Here is a 23,569-nt window from a genome sequence, read left to right as displayed (position 1 = left end):
CCCATTCACAGAAAAAAGCATTAGTTTTAGAATATGGCTGAAATGACAATGAAAAAAAATCTACCCCGTGCGCACATATTCAGAGGATGTTTGAGGAGGGAAGCCAAAACTAAAACTGTCTTGCAAAAGTCAAACGAATGCTTTGCTTTTACTGACACTTACTGGTTACAAGTCCACACCACATCTCTTAGTGACTGACATTTTCTGCACATGTAGCTAATGTAGCTTTTGGAAACAACACAAACGCACACATATTTACATTTAATCCCACTGCCTTGCTTAAATCTAAAAGGGTCAATTCTGTGCTGAAAATGTCAGGAAAGCAAAAATTGCAGCCATGAAGAGAGAAGGCAAGGAGACTGCATTTTTGCACAACAGTGACTCTTACAAGGAATATTTTCCCATTATTTTAATCTATTGTTCTTCATTCTTGTTAGTTTGTTTGTCGTTCTTCTCGGTACTCAACGTGAATGTCGTACCAGGGCAGCATCGACCGCCGCAGACAAATTCCTTGTGTGTTGTTGCATACTTGGCCATTAAATCTGATTCAGATTCTGAACAGAGTGAAAAAAAAATGCAAATACATTTTCAACGGGTTATGCTTTTCTTGGCTTCTTCTACTGTCGATCAATATGACTCAAGATACGTGCCTTGTTTCCCCCAAATTTTGTTCAACTGATCATAGGTAATCAGAAAATTTATACCCGGCGGCACGATGGATCAGCTGGTAAAGCGTTGGCCTCACAGTTCTGAGGACCCGGGTTCGATCCTGACCCCGCCTGTGTAGAGTTTGCATCTTCTCCCCATGTCTGCGTGGGTTTTCGCCGGGTGGGCACTCCGCTTTCCTCCCACATCCCAAAAACATGCAACATGAATTGGACACTCTAAATTGCCCCCAGGTGTGATTGTGAGTGCAGCTGTTTGTCTCAATGTGCCCTGCAATTGGTTGGCAACCAGTTCAGGGTGTACCCCGCCTCCTATCCCATTGACAGCTGGGATAGACTCCAGCACTCCCCGCGACCCTCGTGAGGATGGGCGGCAAAGAAAATGGATGGATGGATGATTTACACCCATGTAAAATAGATTGGTGACATAAAAAATGCTATTTCATCTGGTTTGCTAAGAAACAAATAAAACCTCTGATTGCAATATTGACTGAATGATCTTGTCTTTGTGTTTTTTTTAGACATGCCACCCATGGTAGATGTGAAGGGGGAGCCAGGACCCCAAGGTAAACCTGGACCAAGGGGACCCCCTGGTCCTCCAGGAATTCCAGGGAAACCTGGACTTGGTAACCCAGGCCTCAACGGGCAACCAGGTCCTCAGGGGCCCCCCGGCTTTCCAGGAATCGGTAAACCGGGACTCCCAGGACTCCCGGGAAAGATTGGACCCAAGGGGATGGCAGGACTTACTGGCGAGATTGGCCCTCGTGGTGAACCGGGTCTCAGAGGTCAACCGGGACAGCCAGGACTGCCAGGACCAGCTGGCCTATCTCTGAATGGAAAACCTGGGCTTCCAGGTATTAGGGGCCCGCCTGGTTCTCGGGGAGAACCAGGATTAAAAGGCCTTTCTGGCCCTCCGGGTGAGCGTGGAGTTAAGGGTGAGAATGGAAATGGGACACCAGGACCCCCTGGTATAAGGGGTCCCCCTGGTTTGAAAGGTAGTACAGGACCACCTGGTCTTCCAGGCATTGGCAAACCAGGACCAAAAGGTTTGCCTGGACTGATTGGTTATAAAGGTGAGCAGGGACTTCCAGGGGATCGAGGTGAACCAGGAGAGGCTGGGCTTCCAGGTCTACAAGGTCAACCAGGTCCTGTTGGGATAGGGAAGCCTGGACTTGATGGATCACCAGGAGCACCAGGTCTCATAGGTCCAAAAGGTGAACAAGGGCTCAGGGGTTCCCCAGGATTTCCTGGTACTCCAGGCTATGGTAAACCTGGTCTTGGTGGGCCAAAAGGAGATAAGGGTCAGACTGGGTTAACTGGCTTACCTGGAGACAAAGGAGACCAAGGAATGGCGGGCCCAATCGGTGAACCGGGTCTTAATGGACAACCAGGACCCCCTGGACTTCACGGCCCCATGGGACTCCCGGGAAAACATGGCATGCCGGGGCTCAAGGGAGAACTTGGACCCCAAGGACCTCCAGGGTTGCCTGGCCTCAGGGGTGACCAAGGTCCTAGTGGAATCACGGGAAAACCTGGTTTACCAGGGGACAAAGGCTTACCTGGGCTAAGTGGAGCAATTGGAAAACCTGGACCAAAAGGTGAAGCTGGACATATCGGTCTACCAGGTAATCCTGGGCTAACAGGTCTTCAGGGACCTAAAGGTGAGGTGGGCTTTATGGGAACACCTGGTCCCAGAGGTCAGTCAGGTATCCCTGGTCTGCAGGGTCCCATGGGTCCCATGGGACCACAAGGGGCCCCCGGCTTGAAGGGCGAATCCGGCCTTCCAGGGCTTCCAGGACTGGGTAAATTGGGAGAGAAAGGACCCATCGGTCCCCAAGGTCCTCCGGGGAAACCAGGCCCTGCCGGACTCAACGGTATCCCCGGCCCACCCGGCCCTCCGGGTCCCCCGGGTCCTCCGGGAAACGGCCAAACGGTTTCCGCAGGTCCAACCGGCTCAGAATTGGAAGGAGGCGAAGTGCCAGGAGGCCGCAAGGGCCCGGCGTACAGTCAGGTCCCACTCTCGGCCTCGTTAGCACCGGCCTTCACAGCCATCCTCTCCAAGCCTTTCCCTCCCTCCGGTATGCCAATCGTTTTCGACAGGACTCTGTACAATGGCCAAAATGCCTACAATCCCTCCACTGGCATATTCACTGCTCCCCTCTCGGGCGTCTACTACTTTGCGTACCACGTGCATGTGAAGGGAACTAGCTTGTGGGTGGCCTTGTACAAGAACAATGTACCAGCGACTTACACCTACGACGAATACAAGAAAGGCTACATGGACCAGGCGTCCGGCAGCGCTGTCCTCGAGCTGAAAGAAGGCGACCAGGTCTGGGTCCAGATGCCCTCGGATCAGGCCAACGGTCTCTATTCCACCGAGTACATCCACTCCTCATTCTCAGGGTTCCTGCTCTGCCCCACATAACCTTGCCCTCCATTCCAACGAATTCCCTTACGAGCTCCTCGGAGCAGACCAAAACCTAAAATACTTGCAGCCATACCGATTTCAAAGAAACACTAAAATTACCATACAGTCGTAGTATTTCAGTCATATTTTTCTCTATCGTTTTTGTTTGCTTTACAGTCGACGGCATCGCTGAAAGAAAATGTGTGACTCACAAGAGAAGGATTTAAAAGGCAGAGGAAGGAATATTATTCAGTGTTCTTTGTGTTGTTGTCATTCAAATGTGTTTTGGGGGGGTTGTATTTTTATGTTAATTATTGTTGTTGTTTATTATTATTTGGTCGTTGTTTATTTCAGACTGTTCGGTGCCTTAATTTGTAATGCGCAAGCACACCGTCATGGCCGCACGCCGACATCCTGATGACAAATATCACCTGACATTGTCGAGAGAGGTGGGAGCTTTGTATTATTTTCAGGGGTGACGATCCCGGCCAGATTAGCATCCGTACAATACGCAACAATTGTAAATATTAAAAAAAACCATGTGGAGAATCCCGTCAACTTTTCCTTCATCGTATTAATACCGTTTTATCATCAAAACCATGGAATTAAGTCTTTTTTAAATAGTTTTTATTGAGTTGGTTGCTGTCTCAATTTCACAGCTGACCATCTGAAACATTTTTTTCTTTACTACTTAATTTATTTTATTGAATTATCCAAAAAAAAAAAGGCCATCTTGAGATACAGTGGAACAATAATAGGACTTCATAGTATTAAACCAAGGCTACATAAATTAACAATGATGCATCATGTTTACACAACTCTTCAAAAAAAAAAAAAAAAAAGAGATGAAGAAAAGTTTCTATTGTTCCAAAACCGCCGCTTCCAAAATGGGCACCGTTTAACAAAACGTGGCGACGAGGACAAGATGTTTTCGAATCAAAAGCGAGCCGGAAATGCAAATCACGCCGCGTCGACCCTGTCAATGAGTAAAGGGACCGACTGAGAGGCGCACGGGTTGTGAAAGGCGAGTTGTGTAACAATTAACAAACCGCCTGTCAGATTTCTTTGTCAGGCGGCAGGCCGGAGGGTCGGCGCCGTCGATGTACGCTTTCCCGGTGATTGGACCGTTTAAGATTGTGTGTGTCTGTGTGTATAACCTTCTGCCTGGCTGCGAGCGAGTTATGTATGTACAGTATGTGGGCGTCCGCGTGTCACATTGGCCCAATGGCATTCAGGTCATGAACGCTTTGTCAAAGATAATAATAAACTAGAGTGAAGTTACAAAATCCCGGATGGAACTCGCGGCTCTGTCAATGTTCCATCCGAACTCTGACTGGTTGTCCTCTAGCTTTGAAAGAAAGTCCCCACGTTTATGGTGCAAAGTAAGGGAAAAGAAGCGGGAATTAAAAAAAAAAAACAAAAGATGACATGGCGGCAGAATTTAATTGACACGCCGGGATTAAAAGACAGAATTTCATGGTAACGCCGGAAATATGTCAAAACGGCTCGCGTGCAATAATTCTTTGTCAGTGCCAATTAGCAAATTGAGTAATAGAGCGGAGATGAACAATGTTTTTACTTATTCAAAACAAGAAAAGAAAAAAAGGAAAATCCTAGTAATCGTGTCCATCTGAAAGCATTTCAGTGTAACTCTGCAGCCCAAAACTATGACTACACCGAATTATGGACAAGAATGTCCACTGAGAAATGATTGACCCAAACTTACAATTTTTCTCAAGTCCTGGTGTCACAACCGTTTGCTGTTTGAACATAGACGGTGGGGCAACACATGTTGCAGAAAAATTTCAAAACACTCACAGTCATATAATTATCCTCTGCGAAAAAAAACTCTTATTATTGCAGCTTATTGAGTCACTGAGCGTAGCAGTGACTCTACTTTTGTGTGTCTGTATGACTGTATTACACGCACCACGAATAGAAATGAAGCCTGAAATTATGATTCACAGGCTGTTGAATTCTTTACACTCATGGCTGACACAAGTATTCTGAGTTAACAAACATAATAACGTCACAAATAAAATGTACACCCCTGTACATCGAAGCCAAATATTGAACTTTGCAATCCCTACTATGTACACCAATGACAGACAACAGCAATCTTGGATGAGACCTAATCAGTATTTTTACAATTATGTAATGGAGGAAAAAAAATGCACTTGTACCTGTCCCGTTTGTCTCTATAACGCAAAGAAGTAAATGCTATGAATCATAATTGTAACACGAGTCTACAAAGATGATTCAAGGCTCATTTTGTACTGTATGTTGGCTTATTTGTGGTAGCCTCTTTTTTTTTCCTCATTTTTTCGGACCTATGAAATGGTGATGTGAATTATATGTGGTTATTATTCTCTGTCCTTGTGTTTTCAAGACAATGTCACTTGCCCTGTGTGCAAAATCATTTAACAAGTGTCAGGAAGCCCCATATTAATCACATCACTTGCAATTTTTTTTTTTTTTGCTTTATATTAAAAACAGACAAAAAAAAACTTTGCTTCGGTTTTTGAAGGGATTTTTTTCGTTTTAGTTGCATTGAATTAATACACGGCCATTCCCATTTGCACATGAAATTAATGAAGATATTTATACATTTATGATAATTTAATAGGAATGCCAAAACCGACCACCGAAGCCAAGAACGTATAACTGGTATTTAACAGCATTGATGAGTTAATAGCATTTACAACATTTAGTTCACACCCTTGTGTTATGTTTGTCAAGGATTTTTGGGGGGGGGGGGTTTGGGGGGGGAGATTTTATTGTGTAATGTATGATGTATCTACTCATCAAGGCTATTGCATTACTTTTTTTTTGCGCAGTAAAATGTGAGTATAAAAATGCACTCTTTTTGATTTGGAATTGTTTTTTCTGCTTATCAAAAATCTACAAGTACTTGATTGTATTGATACTATATCAATAAAGGCCTTCTATGTGTCAAAAAGAGTTTTCGGTTTGTTCTCCCTGTTTATGCATGTTATCAAATATGCTTTTCGTAGAGTAATACATACTCATGCACATTTATTAATCATCTAATATCTTATATTTTTGCACAATTTACTATTCTCAAGGTGCTGAAAGGCAAAACTCCAACAGGTGTTAACTTATTCTGTAGCAGCAGGCGGGAGGGTTAACTCAAAGCAGTTCATGCAACTACCACTTGAGGGAGATATAGCATTAAATTACGTTTCTCGCTATAACTCCACTGAATTTTTAATGTAAAATTTCAAGAATAGATAGAACGGTGGTCATTTGCGCTCATCACCGAGTGAGTCCGTTTCTTGGAATGCACGTTCATCAAATGTGACGTCATAAGGGTAAGTTTATACTGGAAATCGTTGGACAACACATTTTTATTTAAAGAACATATGGAATGCGTGTATGTAAAGAAAAGGAAACAAATGATTGGGATTTTTCTCGCATGTTGAATGCTAAGGATTATTCTTTTTTTGTTTGTTTTGTCATTTATTTTGTATTCATGGATTATTAAGCAAGTGTGTTCATTGGGGTGGATCAGGACGTCTAAAAAAAACAAGATTACCTTCACGCGTTAAAACTGTGTGGAACTCCCTCCACTGTGTATAGATGAACAATATATTTAGAAAAAACAACACGATGTTCTTAGTGTGCTCGTGGGCTGTCGTCCGATGACGCAAAACAACCCACAAGCAGCAAGATAATGTGAGCTTTCTGGAACTGTCATCATGGACCCGGATTCTTTTTACGTCCTACTGACGCCAGAGTTCTAGTGCTACGTTTGAGGTCCTCGTAAAACCGGACATTCCAAACGGAATACAGGCAAAAACGGCTCGACTTAGCTTCACACAAGCACCACTTGACTTTTATAAACATAATTTTATAGCGGCATACGTATATTAACAGTTTATTGTGTTGTTTGGATTGTTCTGGCTGTGTTATAGTGTCACCCGTAATATCAAGTCTTAATCAGTAATACATCGCTATGAGTGCTCTAAAATCGAATTATATACATGTGTGAGATAGGATATTCAAGGATAAGATACAAACGGGTATTGGAGAACGAAAAAACAAATCGAGAAGAATCTGCTTTTCTCGCCGGTTTCGTCACACGCCTACATTTCCGATCGCCATGAAAGTAACCACCAAGCAAGGTTCCTCCCTGAACAACAGTAGAAGCTGCCACATTGAAGAGTTGACAGGGCTTTCTGCACTTGCTCCTCTTTCTCCGGGCTAGTCACTGGATTTCAATGTTCATCCTGCGCTTTGTAAGTAAACCCAGTCGACCCGGCACGAATGAAACAGGTTCCGATATGTGTGACATGTGGTATTGAGCGACACTTTGTTCGACTCACAACGTAGATTAGCATTAGCCAACAGTTAGCTTAAGTAAGTTCAGAGAGTGTGTGGCACTGTGCAGCCACGTTAACGTTAGCATTTAGCAAGGTTAATTTTGACATTATTGTGTCGCCGTGCACTTTTATTTACTCTTTTTAAGCGGGTGCAGGTGGGATTGCGACGAAGCGAGCGTTTTATCCCACAACCACCGTGGTCACTGTTGAATAATTACCAAAAAGCATAAAATGCAGAGTGAAGCTAGCCTCCGAGCTAACGATGTTGCATTGCTTGCTATCAGGACTACGGGGTGGGGTGAGGGGGGCACTTTTACGGTCACGACTAACGTGAATTAAAATTGTTGTGGGGCTTTGTTTTCTTTAGAAGCGACCTGACACGGTCTTTGTGTGCTGTAATTGTCCAAACAGATTCAACTCTTGTCTTGTCCACTTAATTACAGAAGACTAACGATAAAGATAACGCTAGCTATTAGCTCAGGGGTGGGGAAAAAAAAATCCGAAGCCTTTCCTCGTGGATATATCGTGTAACGTTCAGGATTTGATTGGGTTGTGGCTGACCTTGTATTTATTATTATCGTTATCATGATTTGATATTCACATTTTAGAATTAGGCTTTAATATTAGTTGTGCTCATTTTTGCGACTTGTAGCTGACGAACGAGCTAACAGCCTTCCGCCCTTTGTGGCAAGTCTTGAATCGGGGCACGGTTGACCCGCTTCGTTTCAACTTTAACGTTATTCCAGGCTAATTTGGCAATAAAAATACACGCTGGCATTATTCGATATTAATTGTGTCGTGTGCCAGAATGTCCTAGCCAATATGGTGTTTAAAATGAACCACAGAACTTCTGGGCCGTGCGTGTAGAAATGTGCTGTGCATTAGGTGTCTCTTTTTTTTAAACAGTATTGTAAAGTGGTACGCCTAAAAAGGCAGAGGCGTGTAGCCATGTGGGCCGAGGTGAAAGGAGGAAATGTACTTGGAGAGGAAGTTGACTCGAGCAGCTGTGACACTAAAGGCCCAGCACATTCCCATGGCTCTCAGTTTTCAACGTATGACCTTCCAACGGAGTCCCCCTGGTCAGTAATAATTTCTGGTGTGTATCTTATGATACTGGATATGAGGATTCAGGGTGAATGATTTGGACAGAAAAGGGATGGTACTGTGTGTGCAGTAGTTTGACCTAGTAGGTTCAGACCTAGGTTTTTACAGGTGTTATTGCTTGCTTGGATCCATAGCTGTCTGTCAGGCATCATTTTAAATTTTAATTAAACTGTCGTTTGGCATTGTATGTTCAATTCATAAGACATTGACACCTTTGTTTAAACGAGGAGTCGAGATCATTATTTACAACTGAAGCAATTAAACAGATAATGCGAACAATTCGATAACCCTAAAGGTTGACATAGAATCTCCGTCTGGACTGCTTGGCTGGTGCAATTTTTAAACACTTATTAATGTTACTATACTCTTGTGTGTAGTATGTTGGCACGATGGTGAGCGATTTTCAAATGTCAGTGTGTCGATACTCTTCCCTGAAGGGTAGCGATACGATGGATTACGATACTTCCCCCACATGCTTTCTGCACCGCTAATGGAAACATGATTGCTTTGTTGCACGACGTTTATACGTATGATCTTAAAACAGTAATTCTCAGAAGGATTTTACTAGAAGAACCAGTGTTAAACATGGTTGCTCGAGTTGTATGTCAAACAATCACTGCCTAATTACAGTTCAGTTGTTGAACTTTTAGTTTTAACATTTTTGGCATTACTGATGTACATCGGCCCACTACCTGCAAGTGTCTGTATGTATCCAAAGAAATATTACTGTTGTTGTTGTACTCGCTGAATGAAACCTTTAATCCTTCGCGATCACCTTAGGCCATAACAGCTTAGCCGTCCACTGGTGTACAGCCCTATCATTCATCACATCCGTAACTAAATTACCTTCCCAGAATGGTTCGTTGGACTGTAACCACCTGCGGATATCGGAGTAACAGAAGTGGGGTGAGGCGGGTGTGTGACTCACACAATGGTACAGACTCAGGAGAGATATACAGTATGGACATTATATAATCAAATTTATAGAATAGGAAAACATAATGTAAAGTTTTTGTCCAATTACAAATTTAAACATGATCGCAGATTGTGTCCAACCCTTAATCTACAGGGTGTTATCAAAGGGGAGTTTTTAAAATAATACTTGTAAAAAGTAACGACAAAAGAATAACTGAGTTGATCATGTCATTCTACGTTTAAATTTTATGTTCTGTGCCAATAATAATTGATGCGGTTGCGGCAGGTTGCTCTTCAATTGTACAAAGAAAAGCATGTTTTTTTTTTCTGCTGTAGAAACCAAATGCTTTTGTGATTTGAAATAATATTTTAGAGATGCATACTTTTTAATGGGGGCACTAACAGTAGAAAAAAAAGTGACGCTCCGCAATTCGTAGTTTGTTTTTTTTTTTGTTAGTTTGCAATGTGTGGTTGGAAACCAAAGTAGCGATAGAGAAGTGTTGGTCAAGAGTTTTCTTGCTTACTGTAATGTTGTAAGCTCAGCAGACTTATAGTAATATGATTATAAGGGGATGAGAGTCCTTATGTTGTTGCCATCAGGGTGCATGACAGAAATGTAGAATTGAACATACACCCAACATCCGTTAGTTGTTGGTAGAAAATGACACGACCTTAACCACCCACCCCCTCCCAAAAAAAAAAAAAAAAAAAAAGCAAATTGGTGTGTTAATTTGAATAATGCTAAGATTTGATGTGCAGGTTTTGTTGTTCTTTCAAGCCAGTCAGGTAAGTGGGGGTCCATTGAGAGTTGTGTAGCCATGGCCACCTGTGCGTTTTCATCTGCACTGTATTGGTTAATGAATCACGCCCCCTGTTAGCACAATGTTCGTTTACGGTTGTTGCCACAGCGCTGGAACAGAGGAAGGGAGATGCTCGGTGGCACCGGCACTGTCTGACATACTGACGACTAATCTAGATGCTGCTGCACAGCTACCTGCTGACACTAAAGCAACAGGTAGGAATAGACTTTGCGCTTGCCAATGTTGATTCTCTCACTTAAACGTGTCTGTAGCTGCCAGAGCCGCAGTAAAAAAAAATGCCTTTATTTGCCCCAAAATGTTATCATGCAATTAAACTTGTTATAAGCAAATGTATGTCGGCGTTGGCCTTTACCGTGCCGGGCTGTTGGAGATTTGGAGCAAGTGCAGCTTAGAGACTACAAGGTTATTGCACAAGAACAAGCAGTATTTTCTCGTAACCAAGGTAATGTTTGACTTCACGCTATTTTCTTCATATCCTTAACCATCTTAATAAATGCGTGAAATGTGTCACTCCTCTCAACAAGACCTCAAGCTGTGAAGAATGGTCTTAGTTCTAAGATGATGTCTTGGATACCAACGCACGCACAGTCCTTCTTTTATTGCTTTCTTTAATGAGAGAGTTTAAAAGTTAAGAATTCAGGGAATAGCGTTTAAGAGTAACGTGTCGCTGTGAGCCTTGGTCATAAAAAGTTCTACTCTCAGCTGTAAAGTTTGGCTATGTGAATGTTTCGAAAGCACTGTGCTCTCTCCTCTGATCTCCTTCACAGGGGATACCTAAATTCTCTCGAGAAGCATTTGTTACCACCACTGAGATCATTGTTGGTATAGCAACAGGCTTTCCCCCATGTGGCTGTCAGAAGGCAAAGTTGGTCTCTAAAGGTCAGAAAAAAAATGGATGCCGCAGTGGGCCTCAGCAACCCTTCAGCAACAATGCGGGCTTAAGAATAGTCTGTTTGGCTTCTTTTGTTGTTGTTAGTCTTCTGAACCATCGCAATGTTTTGTTTTGGGACATTTTTCTTGAACTGAGCTGACTCACCATTTTGTTGTCGTGTTTCTCACAAGCTAAAAGTTGTTTGTCATGAAAGATAGTTTAGTTTAAACTTCTCGTCTGCATTCAGTTATGCAAGTCATTTGAGTACTCATTAAGCTTGAGTTTAAAAACCTTCTCTGCACTCATTACTTGCTTTAGAGTGTAACGGACCCAGTGGCAATTGCACACTGTGTGTAAGGCCCTTGTGAGGATAAGGGCCTTAGAAAATGGACATGGATTAGCTATAGCATTGCGCTATTTTGCTTGAATGTAATCTTTTCTGTCCTCCTTGTTTGCTCTCTCACTGGCCCTAATCAATAGTGCCTAAATGAGATCTTCCATTCTAGAAGTACTCTCATGCCCATTTTGTCTTAAAATAACATGCTTAACCCCCTAATTTATGAAACCCAACATCACAATAAATTTGCTACATTCTTTGTCACTTGGGAAATGAAAACTAATACTTTAAAAAAATAGTTGAGTCGGCCCCTCAGAAGCCTGCATTTTAATTGACCAAGTTGCAACATCATCTGTGGTTGTTCTGAATGGTTGAGTTTCAACAGTCACTCTGTAATCCATTGCATTTTTTGGGGGGGAAGGCGTTTAAAACAACACAATCTACAACCAGTGTTGACTACTGTATAGGTGTTAACTTTTACCCCCTAATCTAAACGTGAAAGGCTAAGGTTGCCATCTGAAATCTTAGTTTATGGCGGTCCAAGTTATGCTGTGAGTTGGTATCTCAAAGGTAGCAAGTCCAGATCTGTCGCTGCTTTCCACGGGCTGTAGCAGCCTTTGATCATCCCACTGCTTATCTGGGCTTCCTCAAGAGGCTCCTCAGGAGTTTGATAAGTGGATTTTACGTTTGTGAGCGCATTTTTTCAGGGGAATGTTTCTTTTCATAGAAGGAGGCACAGTTGCGTATTTACCCACATCCGTCTTTACATATAGATTGTAACAGAATTTAAAATCAGAATGACTGAAAGGGAAAAACATAGACTGCTCTAGCCTGTTGTTGAAAATCAAATCATATTGTCATACCCATTTTTTTGTTTTTCTTCCACAATATCACAGGCTGTAACTTTAGTATTTGTGCATGGTGGGAAGCCTGTAGGTCTGCCGGAAAACATGTTCCGTGAGTATTTAAGTACATTTATTAGCTGCTTTTAAAGTACACTAGTGGCTTTGCTAAATGGATTCTATTATAGGACAAGTGTTAATACACAAAGCATGTGTTTGGTCAATTATTGTTAAAATACTGCAGAAAATGACGTAAATTACTTTTGGTACAATTGGCAAGGTTTTAATGATTTTTTTCCAAGTCAACCGTATTCTCCTTTCCTTGAAAGTAACAGTTCTAGTGGCTGTAATATGTATATAAAGAAGTATCAACCCGCCATATGCTGCTCACCTCGGTAAAAACTTTAGAAGGTTTTCAGAGTAGTCCTTCTCCACTTGCCCAAGAATATACTGTATTTACAAGTTGCACTTTTGTCACAGTCTCCCAATCTTTTGTTGGCCCGAGATGAGCAACACTCCATGGAGGTATTCAATTTCAGTCCTAACGGGCATCTTTTAGTGCCAAAATCTGATGTCAGCTTTTCTTGACAAGTTTGCCAATTGCCTCCCCAAGTTTGAACTGCCGTTGAACAGCATTGCAACATTGCAAATGTAACGACCAAACAAAAATACCGTGTCATATCACATGAGCCCTCACAACTAAAAGTTAACTAGGAAGGCTGGCAGTGAAAGTGTGATTTCTCTTGACAGATGACGTGTGATCGTTAAATACTCAAACCCTGGTGTACATCATAACCACATTGCAAAGTTGGGTGTTAGTGAAGTTGCAAATGAACTCTGGTGACTTTTTTGTTTTGTTGGTGCTCTTCAGAAGAAATGTAATCGCTACAAGTACTATTTTCTGTATTCTTCCAGGCCAAACAACTAGTTTACCGCCGTAGGTTTCATCAACATTGGCGCTTGGTAGTTACGTAAAACTGACAAATTGTCGTCTTAGATGTCATGTAGGAAACATTTGGGGAACGCAGTGGTTATATCATTTTGCTCCAATTTCAGTCACATCAGTCGTGTTGCTGTCAAATAGAAATTAGGTCAACTTTGTCTGCACCTCAGTTTACAACACCACGGGGTATTTTGCCTCAACTTGTCTTTCGTTTCCTCGACCTGACACTGTTACCTGTCACTTGGACGATTTCCCTGTCAGTCGTTAGCTTCTTTCATTCTTGTTTTGCTTTGGTAGATACGTAAGTGAACCAACTTTTATTCAGTACACATCGACGAGTATGCTAACATGGCTCAGTGGCACGGACTAAAAGTTTAAGGATTTCGCAAACATGACATTGTGGTCAATTTATTTGCATGACGATTCATGAGATGAGTAAAAAGTTTGTCGTCTTCTATGGGTGACGCTTTCTTTTCTCCATTTATTGTTGAAGAAAAAAGTACTCAGGTGCTAAATGTAGTCGTAACAATATTTTAAAAAGAGAGAATACCAAGTTGTCTCATTTTCCCGGGACATGTTTTGCCATTTTCCCCCTAACAATGTACATGCAGCCATTCCCACATCCAAAGTGATAAAAATACCAACACGTGTACCGCACGGCTTATCAAGCAGGTGTCTTCAGTTTGTAGGACATGGGTATCGAAGCCTTTATGCGGTGCTCTGACACCAATAAAAACCGCTTCCTGACTCTTTTGCTACTACTTCGACTTACCTCCTGCTGCTTCTTACCTCCTGCATGTCCAAGTTGCAACCAATGACGCCCCCCCTTGCCCTAGTGACTCAACGCCTACATGGCAAATAAGCCCTCCAGCTGCTTGAAGGTTGTACATTCTGGTCATGCCCAGTCTGGATCCAGACAAAACAGCTTGACTCTGGCACAACCCTCAGACCACTAGACAGGGCAGACTGTATTGGGACAGAGAAAATGGACAGAAATTACGTTTCGTAACTATATTCTACCAAATAAACATTTCTCATTGAGATGTTTATGCAGTTTCTAACCTTGGTTTATGCTTCTATTCCACTCAAAACTGTCAACGTTTTTAAGTTGATGTTCACAGCGGGGTTAGTTAATTATAGGGCAGGTAATAGCTAGTAGTAGAAGAGCAGCTGTGTTCAATCTTAAAGTGGGGCCCCATTAATATAAAAAGTTTCTCTATATATGTTAAGAGAGGGTTACTCTTTATTGTTGCTCGAGTCAATGGTGACTTCACCTAAAAAGGATGACTTTGCAGTTGAGTTGCAGCCTTGGTTCTGGTTCTGTTTTGACACTATCACCTGTTTAGGTTTGCGTGCGCTTTTCACCTCCAAGATAGCGTGGCCTCCTTATCGACCAGCGCAGCCTCTTTTCTGCTCTCGCACAATTCCCCCTTTTCACCCACCCAGCGCTTTCTGTTCTTTCTCTTCAGTCACTGTTGATCTTTGTTGGAGGCCAGCTGATTTGGGAAATCCTCCCTGAAACAGATACGGCGCGCCCCACCTTCTCTCTGTCTCTCTCTCTCACAAATACACGTCCAGAATTTTGTAGGCCCTTCCCCGAACAGCAAAGCATGTGGTGAGCGCCAAGGGAATTTTCCTCAAGGGAACTTTTACTGGGCTGTAGCATTTCTCAATCGACCTTTCTCCCAGTTTTATTTATGCTGTACACATATACACGTACATAAAGGACTTAGTGTTTCATGGACATTCATTTGCTCTATCTCTGTACCTGTGACCTCGTAAGAATTTTCAGGCGTAAGCTGTACTTAAGCAAATAATTGACCTAATTTCTTTAGTCAACGGTTCGTATAAAATAAGCGATAAACAAATAGAATTATTATATATTCATTTTTTCAAGTTAATAAAAATCTAAAAATAATAATAATAATCTGAATTACAGAAGAAGCGAAGACATGTTTAAAAGTGTGGAAAGTGCTGATTTATCAATTGAATAACTGGAATATTTTGATTACAAAAATGGATGAAGCAAAGTTCCTGCCTTGGAAGCTCCACATGGATAATCTTTTCACAAAGTAATATTGCTACAGGAGAATGTGAAGGATGGCAGTTCAGTGCAGAAAATAATACAAGTGCTTCAGGTGAACGTTATTGTCAAATATGCAAAAACAATTTTTATCCAACTACTTAATGGACAGACTGGTAAAATACTCATTTTAAAAAATATTCAACAGCTGCCACTTAATTCTACAATTGAAATTTTTACTCAACACTAAATTGAATAATGATAGATGACACTTATAAATGAAATTAGAATTGAGAAACAACATGGTCAAGCTTTTATATCTGCATCTTATTTCCTGTGTTTCCTTCCACAAAGTGTGACTGTAAAGTGAGGTAGCAATTTTTTTTTTTTGTTGTTGTTGTTGGTGATTTGCATGACTTGCCCACAACACGTCGACAGCAGGGCTTGACGTTGCGTACAGTTGACCCACTTCCCGGCTGAGAAGCTGAAAAGGGTTCAGTTTGTCTGTTGCGCTTTCTTGTCACACTACAGTGCTGCATCTACAGCACACAACCAAATGATATTTTTCTCTTTCATCAGAGGCAGCGTAGTTTACAACTCAATTTGCCTCATACATCTTCGGAACAATGCCTAAAATCAATGATGGGATCACATTAGGTTCAATAATGAGTAAGTTTTAACTTTGGAGAGACAGTGAAGTCTCAAAGCGTGGGACTTGACCCCCCAACCCCCCCCCCCCCCCCATTTGAAGCTTTGCCCACATTGTAATCCTCACCTTGTGACTACAAGCCTGTGTGACACAGTGCTGAAGTCCAAGCCCTCTGCCTGCATTTCCCGCCCACTGCCTGTTGCACGTGGCCGGCGTAGCGACAGCCGCCCATCCCCGCCGTCATGCACTGTCCCTTCGCTGCCCTCATCCTTATCCCCTTCGCACGTTGGTCCGAGACTGCTCCAACCAGTTTGCGGCAGTAAGATTTAGTCCGTCAAGGTCTCGACCCTGTTCTAGTATTCAGAGACGTGTCTGAGTGTGCAGGTGCCCTCATATTAAGCAGTAATTGAAGTAAAATGTGTCATCAGGTCATAGCTGCCTCATAAATCTGGTTGTGGTTGTTATTTATTTATTTATTTATTTATTGGGTGCACTTGTCATGGTTATATGAAAGGAAAAACAAACACTTCAGAGGTTCAGATGCCTCCATTGATCTCTGAACAGGCGTTTCTGTTCCAAAAGCAACTTTTTTTGGGGTGTTTATCCTCTCACACAGTCTGCATTCATAAGTTAAGTCTTGCTGTACCAAGAATTGTGCTGAATTTAGACACTGACTAACAAATTGCTCAGCCTAGGGTGTGTTTGCGGTTGATTGTTGAAAGGATCTTGTACTAATTCTTGTGTTCCTCTTCTCTGCACAGGCATTCTGTGTTGACTTGGGCCGTACCTATATGGCGTGTGTGAGCGGGGAATTTTGCCAGGCACAGCACCTCACCACTGTGGAGAAGTGAATCGGCTGCCCCCTGAAAGACTACGCGACCCAGAAACCCCCTTGATTGAGATTGGCCTCGAAGCGCTGATTTTGGAATTTAAAAAAAAAAGCCCACCTGGATAAGGCGTCGTCCTTGGCCCGACTGCCCCGCCAAATCTTTGCTTTCCACTTTCTCTTTGAACAGCCAATCACAAACAGCTCTCCTGAATGGGGTAAACTGACTCGGATAGTGTCTTGATCTTTTTCTTTCATTTTTTCCCCCCTCCCAGTTCTTTTCAATTTTGGTTTTGTATTTTTATTTTTTCCATCCTGGAGTGTTGTGGACTAGTTTTTGTTCCTTGTCCACTGTGTCCATCATCCCCCCTTTAAGTTGACCCATTATCTCCTCTTTGTCCTCCTTTTACTTCTGCAACCATTTGTCTTGACTGACTTCTGAGCCAAATAGTTACTTTTTGTTTAGCGTTGTAATTGTTTTTTTTTAAAGCCGTCTCGCCAACATGAACCGCCCTGCTGCAGTCGAGATTACCTACGAGTGCATGAGGTTCCTCATCACCCACAATCCCACCAATGCCACCCTTAACAAGTTCACAGAGGTATGTCTGCATCTCTTACGATGATCTAAACATATCTGTTTATGAGTGCTTTAGCATCTGTGGTCTTTATTTTCTTTGTTTTTTTTTTTAAAATGTCTATCAGGAGCTTAAAAAGTTTGCGGTGCACACACTGGTGAGAGTTTGTGAAGCCACTTATGACAAGGCTCCCGTGGAGAAGGAAGGGATTCAGGTTTTGGTGAGGGACCGCTTGTAACCCTTAATTAGTGGGATAGTTTTTTTTTTTTTTTTTTCCTTTTTGGTAGTGGATGAACTGATTATTTATTTTCCCCGCCTCCAAAGGACTGGCCCTTCGACGATGGCGCCCCTCCTCCAACCCACATTGTGGACGACTGGCTCAAACTGCTCAACACCAAGTTTCGAGAGGAACCCGGCTGCTGCATCGCCGTGCATTGTGTCGCTGGGCTTGGCCGGTGAGTCCATTAATGATGTTTCCTAGTCATTAGCCCACTTTCCACGGGCGAAGTGTCATCATGCCGCCCCATCCCTTGTGCTGCTCACCTCTACAGTAGAGAGTCGTATTTTTTTTTTTTTTTTGGTGGTCGGGAGATGGTCATATTTGTCTGTTTTGTATTTTGCAGCGTAAACAGACCAGCCCATCGCTGCCTTGATTACTGTAGACAGTACAATGGTACCCCGGTTTTTGAACGTCTTGTTTTTCGTACAAATCAGTTTTCAAACAAAAATTTTTTTTTTTTTTTTTTTTTTAACTTCTGTTTTTCGAACGAAAATCGGTACACCCCCAACAAAACCCGGAAATAACTGAACGCTTGGCCAGACCAGCTGACCCACGACGCGCTCTGTTGTGAATTCCCACTCGCCGACAAAATACTCGGAAATAACCGAACGCGTGCGACCAGACCAGTGACCCACGACGCGCTTTGTCAATTCGAATGAACCCCCCGGGGGGGGGAAGAGGAAATAACATAACTCGCACGGCGGTCGATTCGCTTTTCAAACAAATTGGTTTTCGAACCACCTTCTAGAACGGATTGTCTTCGCGAACCGAGGCTCGACTGTTACCTGTATTGGTATCCACACCGACGCTGGGCAACAAAAACCCCAAAGCTTCTCGTAAGTTACCGCTGTATTCCATTAAGTTTATCATGACTAGATACGTCTTTTATATCCGGTCAGGTGGGTAGCATTTTTTTTTTTTTTTGGTTTTCTAATCCACGGTCCGTTTAAGTATGGTGGCGTCATCCATTTCGAACTGGCCGGTTGCTACAACAACGTTCAACATACTGAAGTTATTTTTAGCGTATTTGTGTTGGCCTCGACATGGACAAGACTAGCTGCGCGGCGGCGGACTCGACAGCCAGAACCAGTTTAACATTGTGATGGGTATTGTTGACCAACTTGAAACCTAACTAGATGTAAATGTAAGACAAATACATAAATTGAACTCCCTCAGTGATACCATGTTGTGTTCACTCAACATCTTGCTGCATTTTTTTTTCTCCCCATCTACTCTTTAAATAGCTGCTTGGTATAGCCGAGGTGATTGATCATGAGAGCTGTTGCTTCTTCGTCAGGGCTGAAAGTGAACTCCACGCGCATGTGATTTGCCCACCGGTCATGAGATTCTCCAAGCGAAGTGCATGCACTATCTCTATCCGCTAGCAGTGCAGCAGAAAATTTCACACAAGCTGTATTAAAAGCAAAAAAAAAAAAAAAAATACAGCCTGAAAACAAAGTAGACAGAAGCACATGATGTGGGCAAGCTAGCGCTGTTTTTTAAAAAAAAAAAAAAAAAAGTCTCCTGACCACAAAGGCATATTTAGCCAATCAGATCTATTTGGCCTTTGGCGTTTTGGATTCAGAATCTTGTATAACTACCATTCTTGGTTAGTTGCTTGAGTTTTCTCATCCCCAATCCATGCTGTCTTTTGTGTTTTTTTTTTTTTTTTGTTTGTTTTTGGGCGGCTCAGTTTAGTTTAGTTCACACCAGCTGCTGATCCTTTGATAATGCTCTTCCCAATTTCTTCATTCCATCACCGCTTTATATCTTTGTTCACCCTCTTTTTTTTTTTTTCTGACTTTCTGTCCTCCATGAAACTTGCAACACACCCAAAGAAATGCTCTGCCGGCATTGACATCCGACCTGTCGAGAATTATCTGAAGTTTTTATTTTTATACATAATTTTTTTCTCCTTTTCTGTTCTGGTGAGAAAGGTGCACACTTTTTTTTTTTTTTTTTTTTGTACCGCATGTAGTTTGAACCGGCTGCCCCTGCAGGGCAACACGTACTCGCGCACCCCTGTTGATTTCCCAGGCCTGTTTCCCAGGTTCAAACACCCCCGCCCCTCCCTTCGTCCCACCATCGCACTAATGAACCATGTGAACTGTGGCATTTAATCTTCCCTTCTCCTCTCCTCCTCCTCTTTAATTCCCGCGCTGTCTCCCTCTCACCTTGTGCGCCGGATCCGTTGCCCTTCCAGCGCTCCCGTCTTGGTGGCCTTGGCGCTCATTGAGAGTGGGATGAAGTACGAGGATGCCGTGCAGTTCATAAGGCAGTAAGTCAAGTGTCTTTACTTTTGCTGCTCGTACAAAAATGTCTGAGTAGTGTGTAAAGGAAAAGGTGATGGAATTGAAGTCTTCGCCAGCATTTATAGAGCCAATATTTATTTTATGTGACACATTAACAGAAAAAAAAAATCACATTATATATCCTAGAAAAAAACTACTAATGATCACTGTACATCACTGGCATGGATAGATGAACACCAATATGTTATGTGTAGTAAATAAGAACCAAATGAGTGAGATTGTTTGCTTTCTTACAATATTTACTGGCCTCCAGTCATTCTTCCTTTCTTGGTTTAATTCTATATTTCTGTATCCTCGGAGATGTAATTACAAGGAATCACAGTCAATTGTAATTTCTTTTGTTCATATACTTATGCCAGCGATGTATAGTGATGAGTCGAACAATACTCTTCCGTTAGCTGAAGGTCTACATTTAAGCAGTCTAGTTAAAAGTAAGTGACGTCAACTTTTCCACCGTGTGCTTCCGCAGGAAGAGACGTGGAGCGTTCAACTCCAAACAGCTCCTTTACCTCGAGAAATATCGACCGAAAATGCGCCTGCGCTTCAAGGATCCAAACGGCCACAGCTGCTGCGTGCAGTAAAGCGGGCCCGCTAGCACCTGCCTATGCACCTCGAGCGGGAGGGGGCGGGGAGGGGAGGGTGAAAATAAACGATGAGCGAGCTATCAGTAATCGTCGTGATGATTTGTAAACACTGAGTCATGGTTAATTGAACAGAGAACAAGCGAGTAATCGAATGAAACGAATTCCGATGGCGGGGGGGCACACCAGCTGAACCAATGAATGGAAGGTCAAAGCACACAGACGGGCCCAGCTCCCGGTTCTACTGTCAAACCACCACGGCCCATAATTGTTTTCAACTATAGTCCATCCTGTTGTTTAGTTTTGTAAAAAAAAAAATGAAAAAAAAAACTATATTGCTTTTTCTCCCTCCCCTCACCTCATTCATCTACAATTGTGGGATATTATATTTCCATTTTGTGAATATTTTTAATTTTACACATACAGTGGTGATGAAAGGATGCAATATGAAATAGTACTGATTTTTATTCCTGCAAACAATGAATTTTATGATTGGATCAGATTAATGTCTTCTAAAACATTTTTAAACCCATTGTGACTGTCCATTTTGGTATTTGGGGTGTTTTTTTTTTTTTTTTTTTTTTTTTTAACCTCTCCTTCACTGGGGGGTACCAGAAAATTCTGTTTTTCCTTCCAATTGTTTCAAGTCACTATCATTTTAAAGGTTCACAGTTTGAATATCTCTTGCTATATTTATTCACAAGGTGACAAATGTGTCGGAGTTGCAAGTTTGGCAGGGGGCAAGGACACTTTATTTACGATCGATTATATTTCATTTCTTTCCTTTTGAGACCCATGTCTTTTTTTTCTTTTTTTTTTTTGGTGTATTTTTCTTTTTCTTGGAGTGCAATAATTTGTCCACCTCAGTAAAGCCCACCAAACGAACGACTGTGACACTCTGCAAATGTGCACGTTCACCATTCTTCATCAGATGTTATACAGGAAGAAACCTCTGGAATAGGTACATTTGTTCTATAATCGGACTCCTTTTACACATTATGAGGTCCCCACCACTCCACCCCCACCTGAAAGGCAAAGTGGTGAAGAATGAATATGGTCAGTTTTTATTTTGTTTTCATTTTATTTTTTTTAATTGTTGTTCCCATTCTGAAAACATCCCCAATTCGTATTGGTTCTTTAAAGATAAATAAATTGAATTTAAAAAGCACGCCCGTCTCCTTATTCCGTGTCCCTGCAGCATTTGAACGTTGGTTGTTAAAGGGTGGGGGCCAACAGGTTAAGGCGGTGGTGATTGATCACTTGACAAGCGAAGGTGAGTCATTGGTGCCGGTAAACTGTTTTCAACTTTTGGGTGTGGAAGTTTGCAGGGCAGGTGGCACTGGGTTTATTCTTCCACTAAGGCAGCCAAAAATCAAGTGTGCGCGATAGCAGGAGGCCCCTGCGAGTCAACTGATTCCCAGCCAGTCTTGCAATACATTTATTTATCTATCCTGCCGGAAGCCTGACGTGTCATTCGCGCTTGTCCTGCGTGTCCTTTCAGTGGGGGGTGAGTCAGCACCGCGTGGAAGGCAAAGGGCGACGTGGTGCAGCGGAATGACTCGCAGCACCTCGGATAATCCCTGATCTGGAAAAAAAAAAAAAGACTGTGGAGGGTTCATTGGGCACCAAAACTGAAGTCGCCATCCGCCATCTTGGTACTCCCAAAACAACCACGCCGACCTGAACGCCAGTTTCGTGGCTGTAAGAAAATGTTCCACAGGTAGGTTAGAAATATTGATAAAGTTTTTTTTTATAATGTATTTTCTGATTAACATAATTCACTTGAACAAAGTTTTGTTTATGGTTGTTCTTCACAGTTCACTCTCTGCTTTACCTTTACGGTTTTTTGCGGAAAAGCGACGTCAATATTTTCCCAAACTTCATCAGTGGATAAGCAAGAAAACTAATTTTCTGTGAAATTTTAGATGAATTTCATCATGCAGAACTCTTGAAATCGAATTTGATTTTCAAATGCGAGGAAATGTATTAAATTTAGGATGTCGCAAAGACAACAAATGAACAACGCATTTAGTATGTATTCCCATTGCGACTCCTTATTTCCAAAAATAAACTACTTCTTCTTTTCCTTTCGGCTTGTCCTGTTAGAACTGACTTAAAATTTCATGTTTTTCCTGACAGAAAAATGCTTCGGTTTTTACTATGTTATTATATGTTGATAAAGACAAAGCTGATATACAGCACATTTAAGATGTAGTTTTCAAAATAATGGGAAAACTCATCGGGCTATTTTATCTGAAATGATTTAAACTTGACTGGCAGTACTACAGACACGAGACTTCTCTTGCATGTAATTTTTGCTTTTTGTGTTCAATTTTGTTTTTAGCCATGTTGGCTTTTTATGGACTCTGAAGCGGGCCGTTGGAGATTATTTTCAGAGGTAAATTCTTGAAGCACAGCGTAGCATTTGCAGAAGACGAGAGTGAATTAGAACTTGACGGTAAACTGTCATGAACTTGCAGTTGTATAGATGCAATCGTCCAACCTTTACTTCATAGATGTAAAGTTGTGATGATTAACTACATTGTACTAACAGTAACTTGTTAAGCAATCATGACTTATTCATGTGTTTAATGATTGAGTTGTAATAGTCTAAAGTAATCTCAAACTGACTGATAACAAATCCAGTCATCCACTTCGCCTGTGTATTCATAGATGATGTTATCACATTTTGTCTGAGTGTTCAACTAGTAAAGATGAATTTGTCCTCTGCATTTTGTGATGAATATATATATATATATATATATATATATTTTTTTTTTGACGATATGTTCCCTCAAAATAAGCATTTCAAGACTAAATGGATTCTTCAGTTCCTGGGGGCCTCCTTGGTTTAATCAATAAATATGTCAGAATTTGGCCCGCACTCTTGGATGGAATGCTTTTATTTCACATAGTGCTTCACAGCGGATTTTGGGAAAAGTTAACATGTCACGGAAATCGGGCCCCAGGGTAGTATGCGAGTTTTCTTGGTAGTCACGGTGTTCTATGTCTTTCCTTTGCACTTCGCCTTTTTTGGCTTACCAAATCCTTCATGTTACCAGTAGTAAAAAAAAT

At 42.0% G+C, this 23,569-nt stretch overlaps 2 protein-coding genes across 11 annotated transcripts in view; both read left to right on the top strand.

Annotated features, from left to right (window-relative positions):
* col8a2 (collagen, type VIII, alpha 2) overlaps window positions 1–6,009 on the top strand; it is a 71,453-nt gene extending 65,444 nt beyond the window's left edge. For all 9 annotated transcript variants that reach the window (XM_061817385.1, XM_061817353.1, XM_061817368.1 and 6 more), the window contains one exon: window positions 1,187–6,009. In XM_061817385.1, coding sequence (XP_061673369.1) covers window positions 1,187–3,090 — 1,904 coding nt within the window. In that variant the 3' untranslated portion in view covers window positions 3,091–6,009. The remainder of the gene's footprint in view (window positions 1–1,186) is intronic.
* Window positions 6,010–7,182: 1,173 nt separating this feature from the next.
* Window positions 7,183–21,662, top strand: ptp4a2b (protein tyrosine phosphatase 4A2b). 2 transcript variants are annotated; one of them, XM_061818113.1, is made up of 7 exons: window positions 7,183–7,331; window positions 16,682–16,964; window positions 17,237–17,345; window positions 17,449–17,541; window positions 17,646–17,776; window positions 19,805–19,879; window positions 20,383–21,662. In XM_061818113.1, exons 2-7 carry the CDS (start codon window positions 16,960–16,962, stop codon window positions 20,492–20,494), a joined length of 525 nt encoding a protein of 174 aa, XP_061674097.1. In that variant the 5' UTR covers window positions 7,183–7,331; window positions 16,682–16,959; the 3' UTR covers window positions 20,495–21,662. The 2 variants fall into 2 exon arrangements, with proteins under 2 accessions (XP_061674097.1, XP_061674105.1); XM_061818121.1 differs by lacking the exon at window positions 7,183–7,331 and adding an exon at window positions 10,333–10,449.
* The last annotated feature ends 1,907 nt before the right edge of the window (window positions 21,663–23,569 follow it).

The sequence above is a fragment of the Syngnathoides biaculeatus genome, chromosome 1 (genome assembly GCF_019802595.1).
Source record: "Syngnathoides biaculeatus isolate LvHL_M chromosome 1, ASM1980259v1, whole genome shotgun sequence".
Classification (NCBI taxonomy): Eukaryota; Metazoa; Chordata; class Actinopteri; order Syngnathiformes; family Syngnathidae; genus Syngnathoides; species Syngnathoides biaculeatus.
Note: the sequence above shows the minus strand (reverse complement) of the source record. Positions and strands in the feature narration are given on the sequence as shown.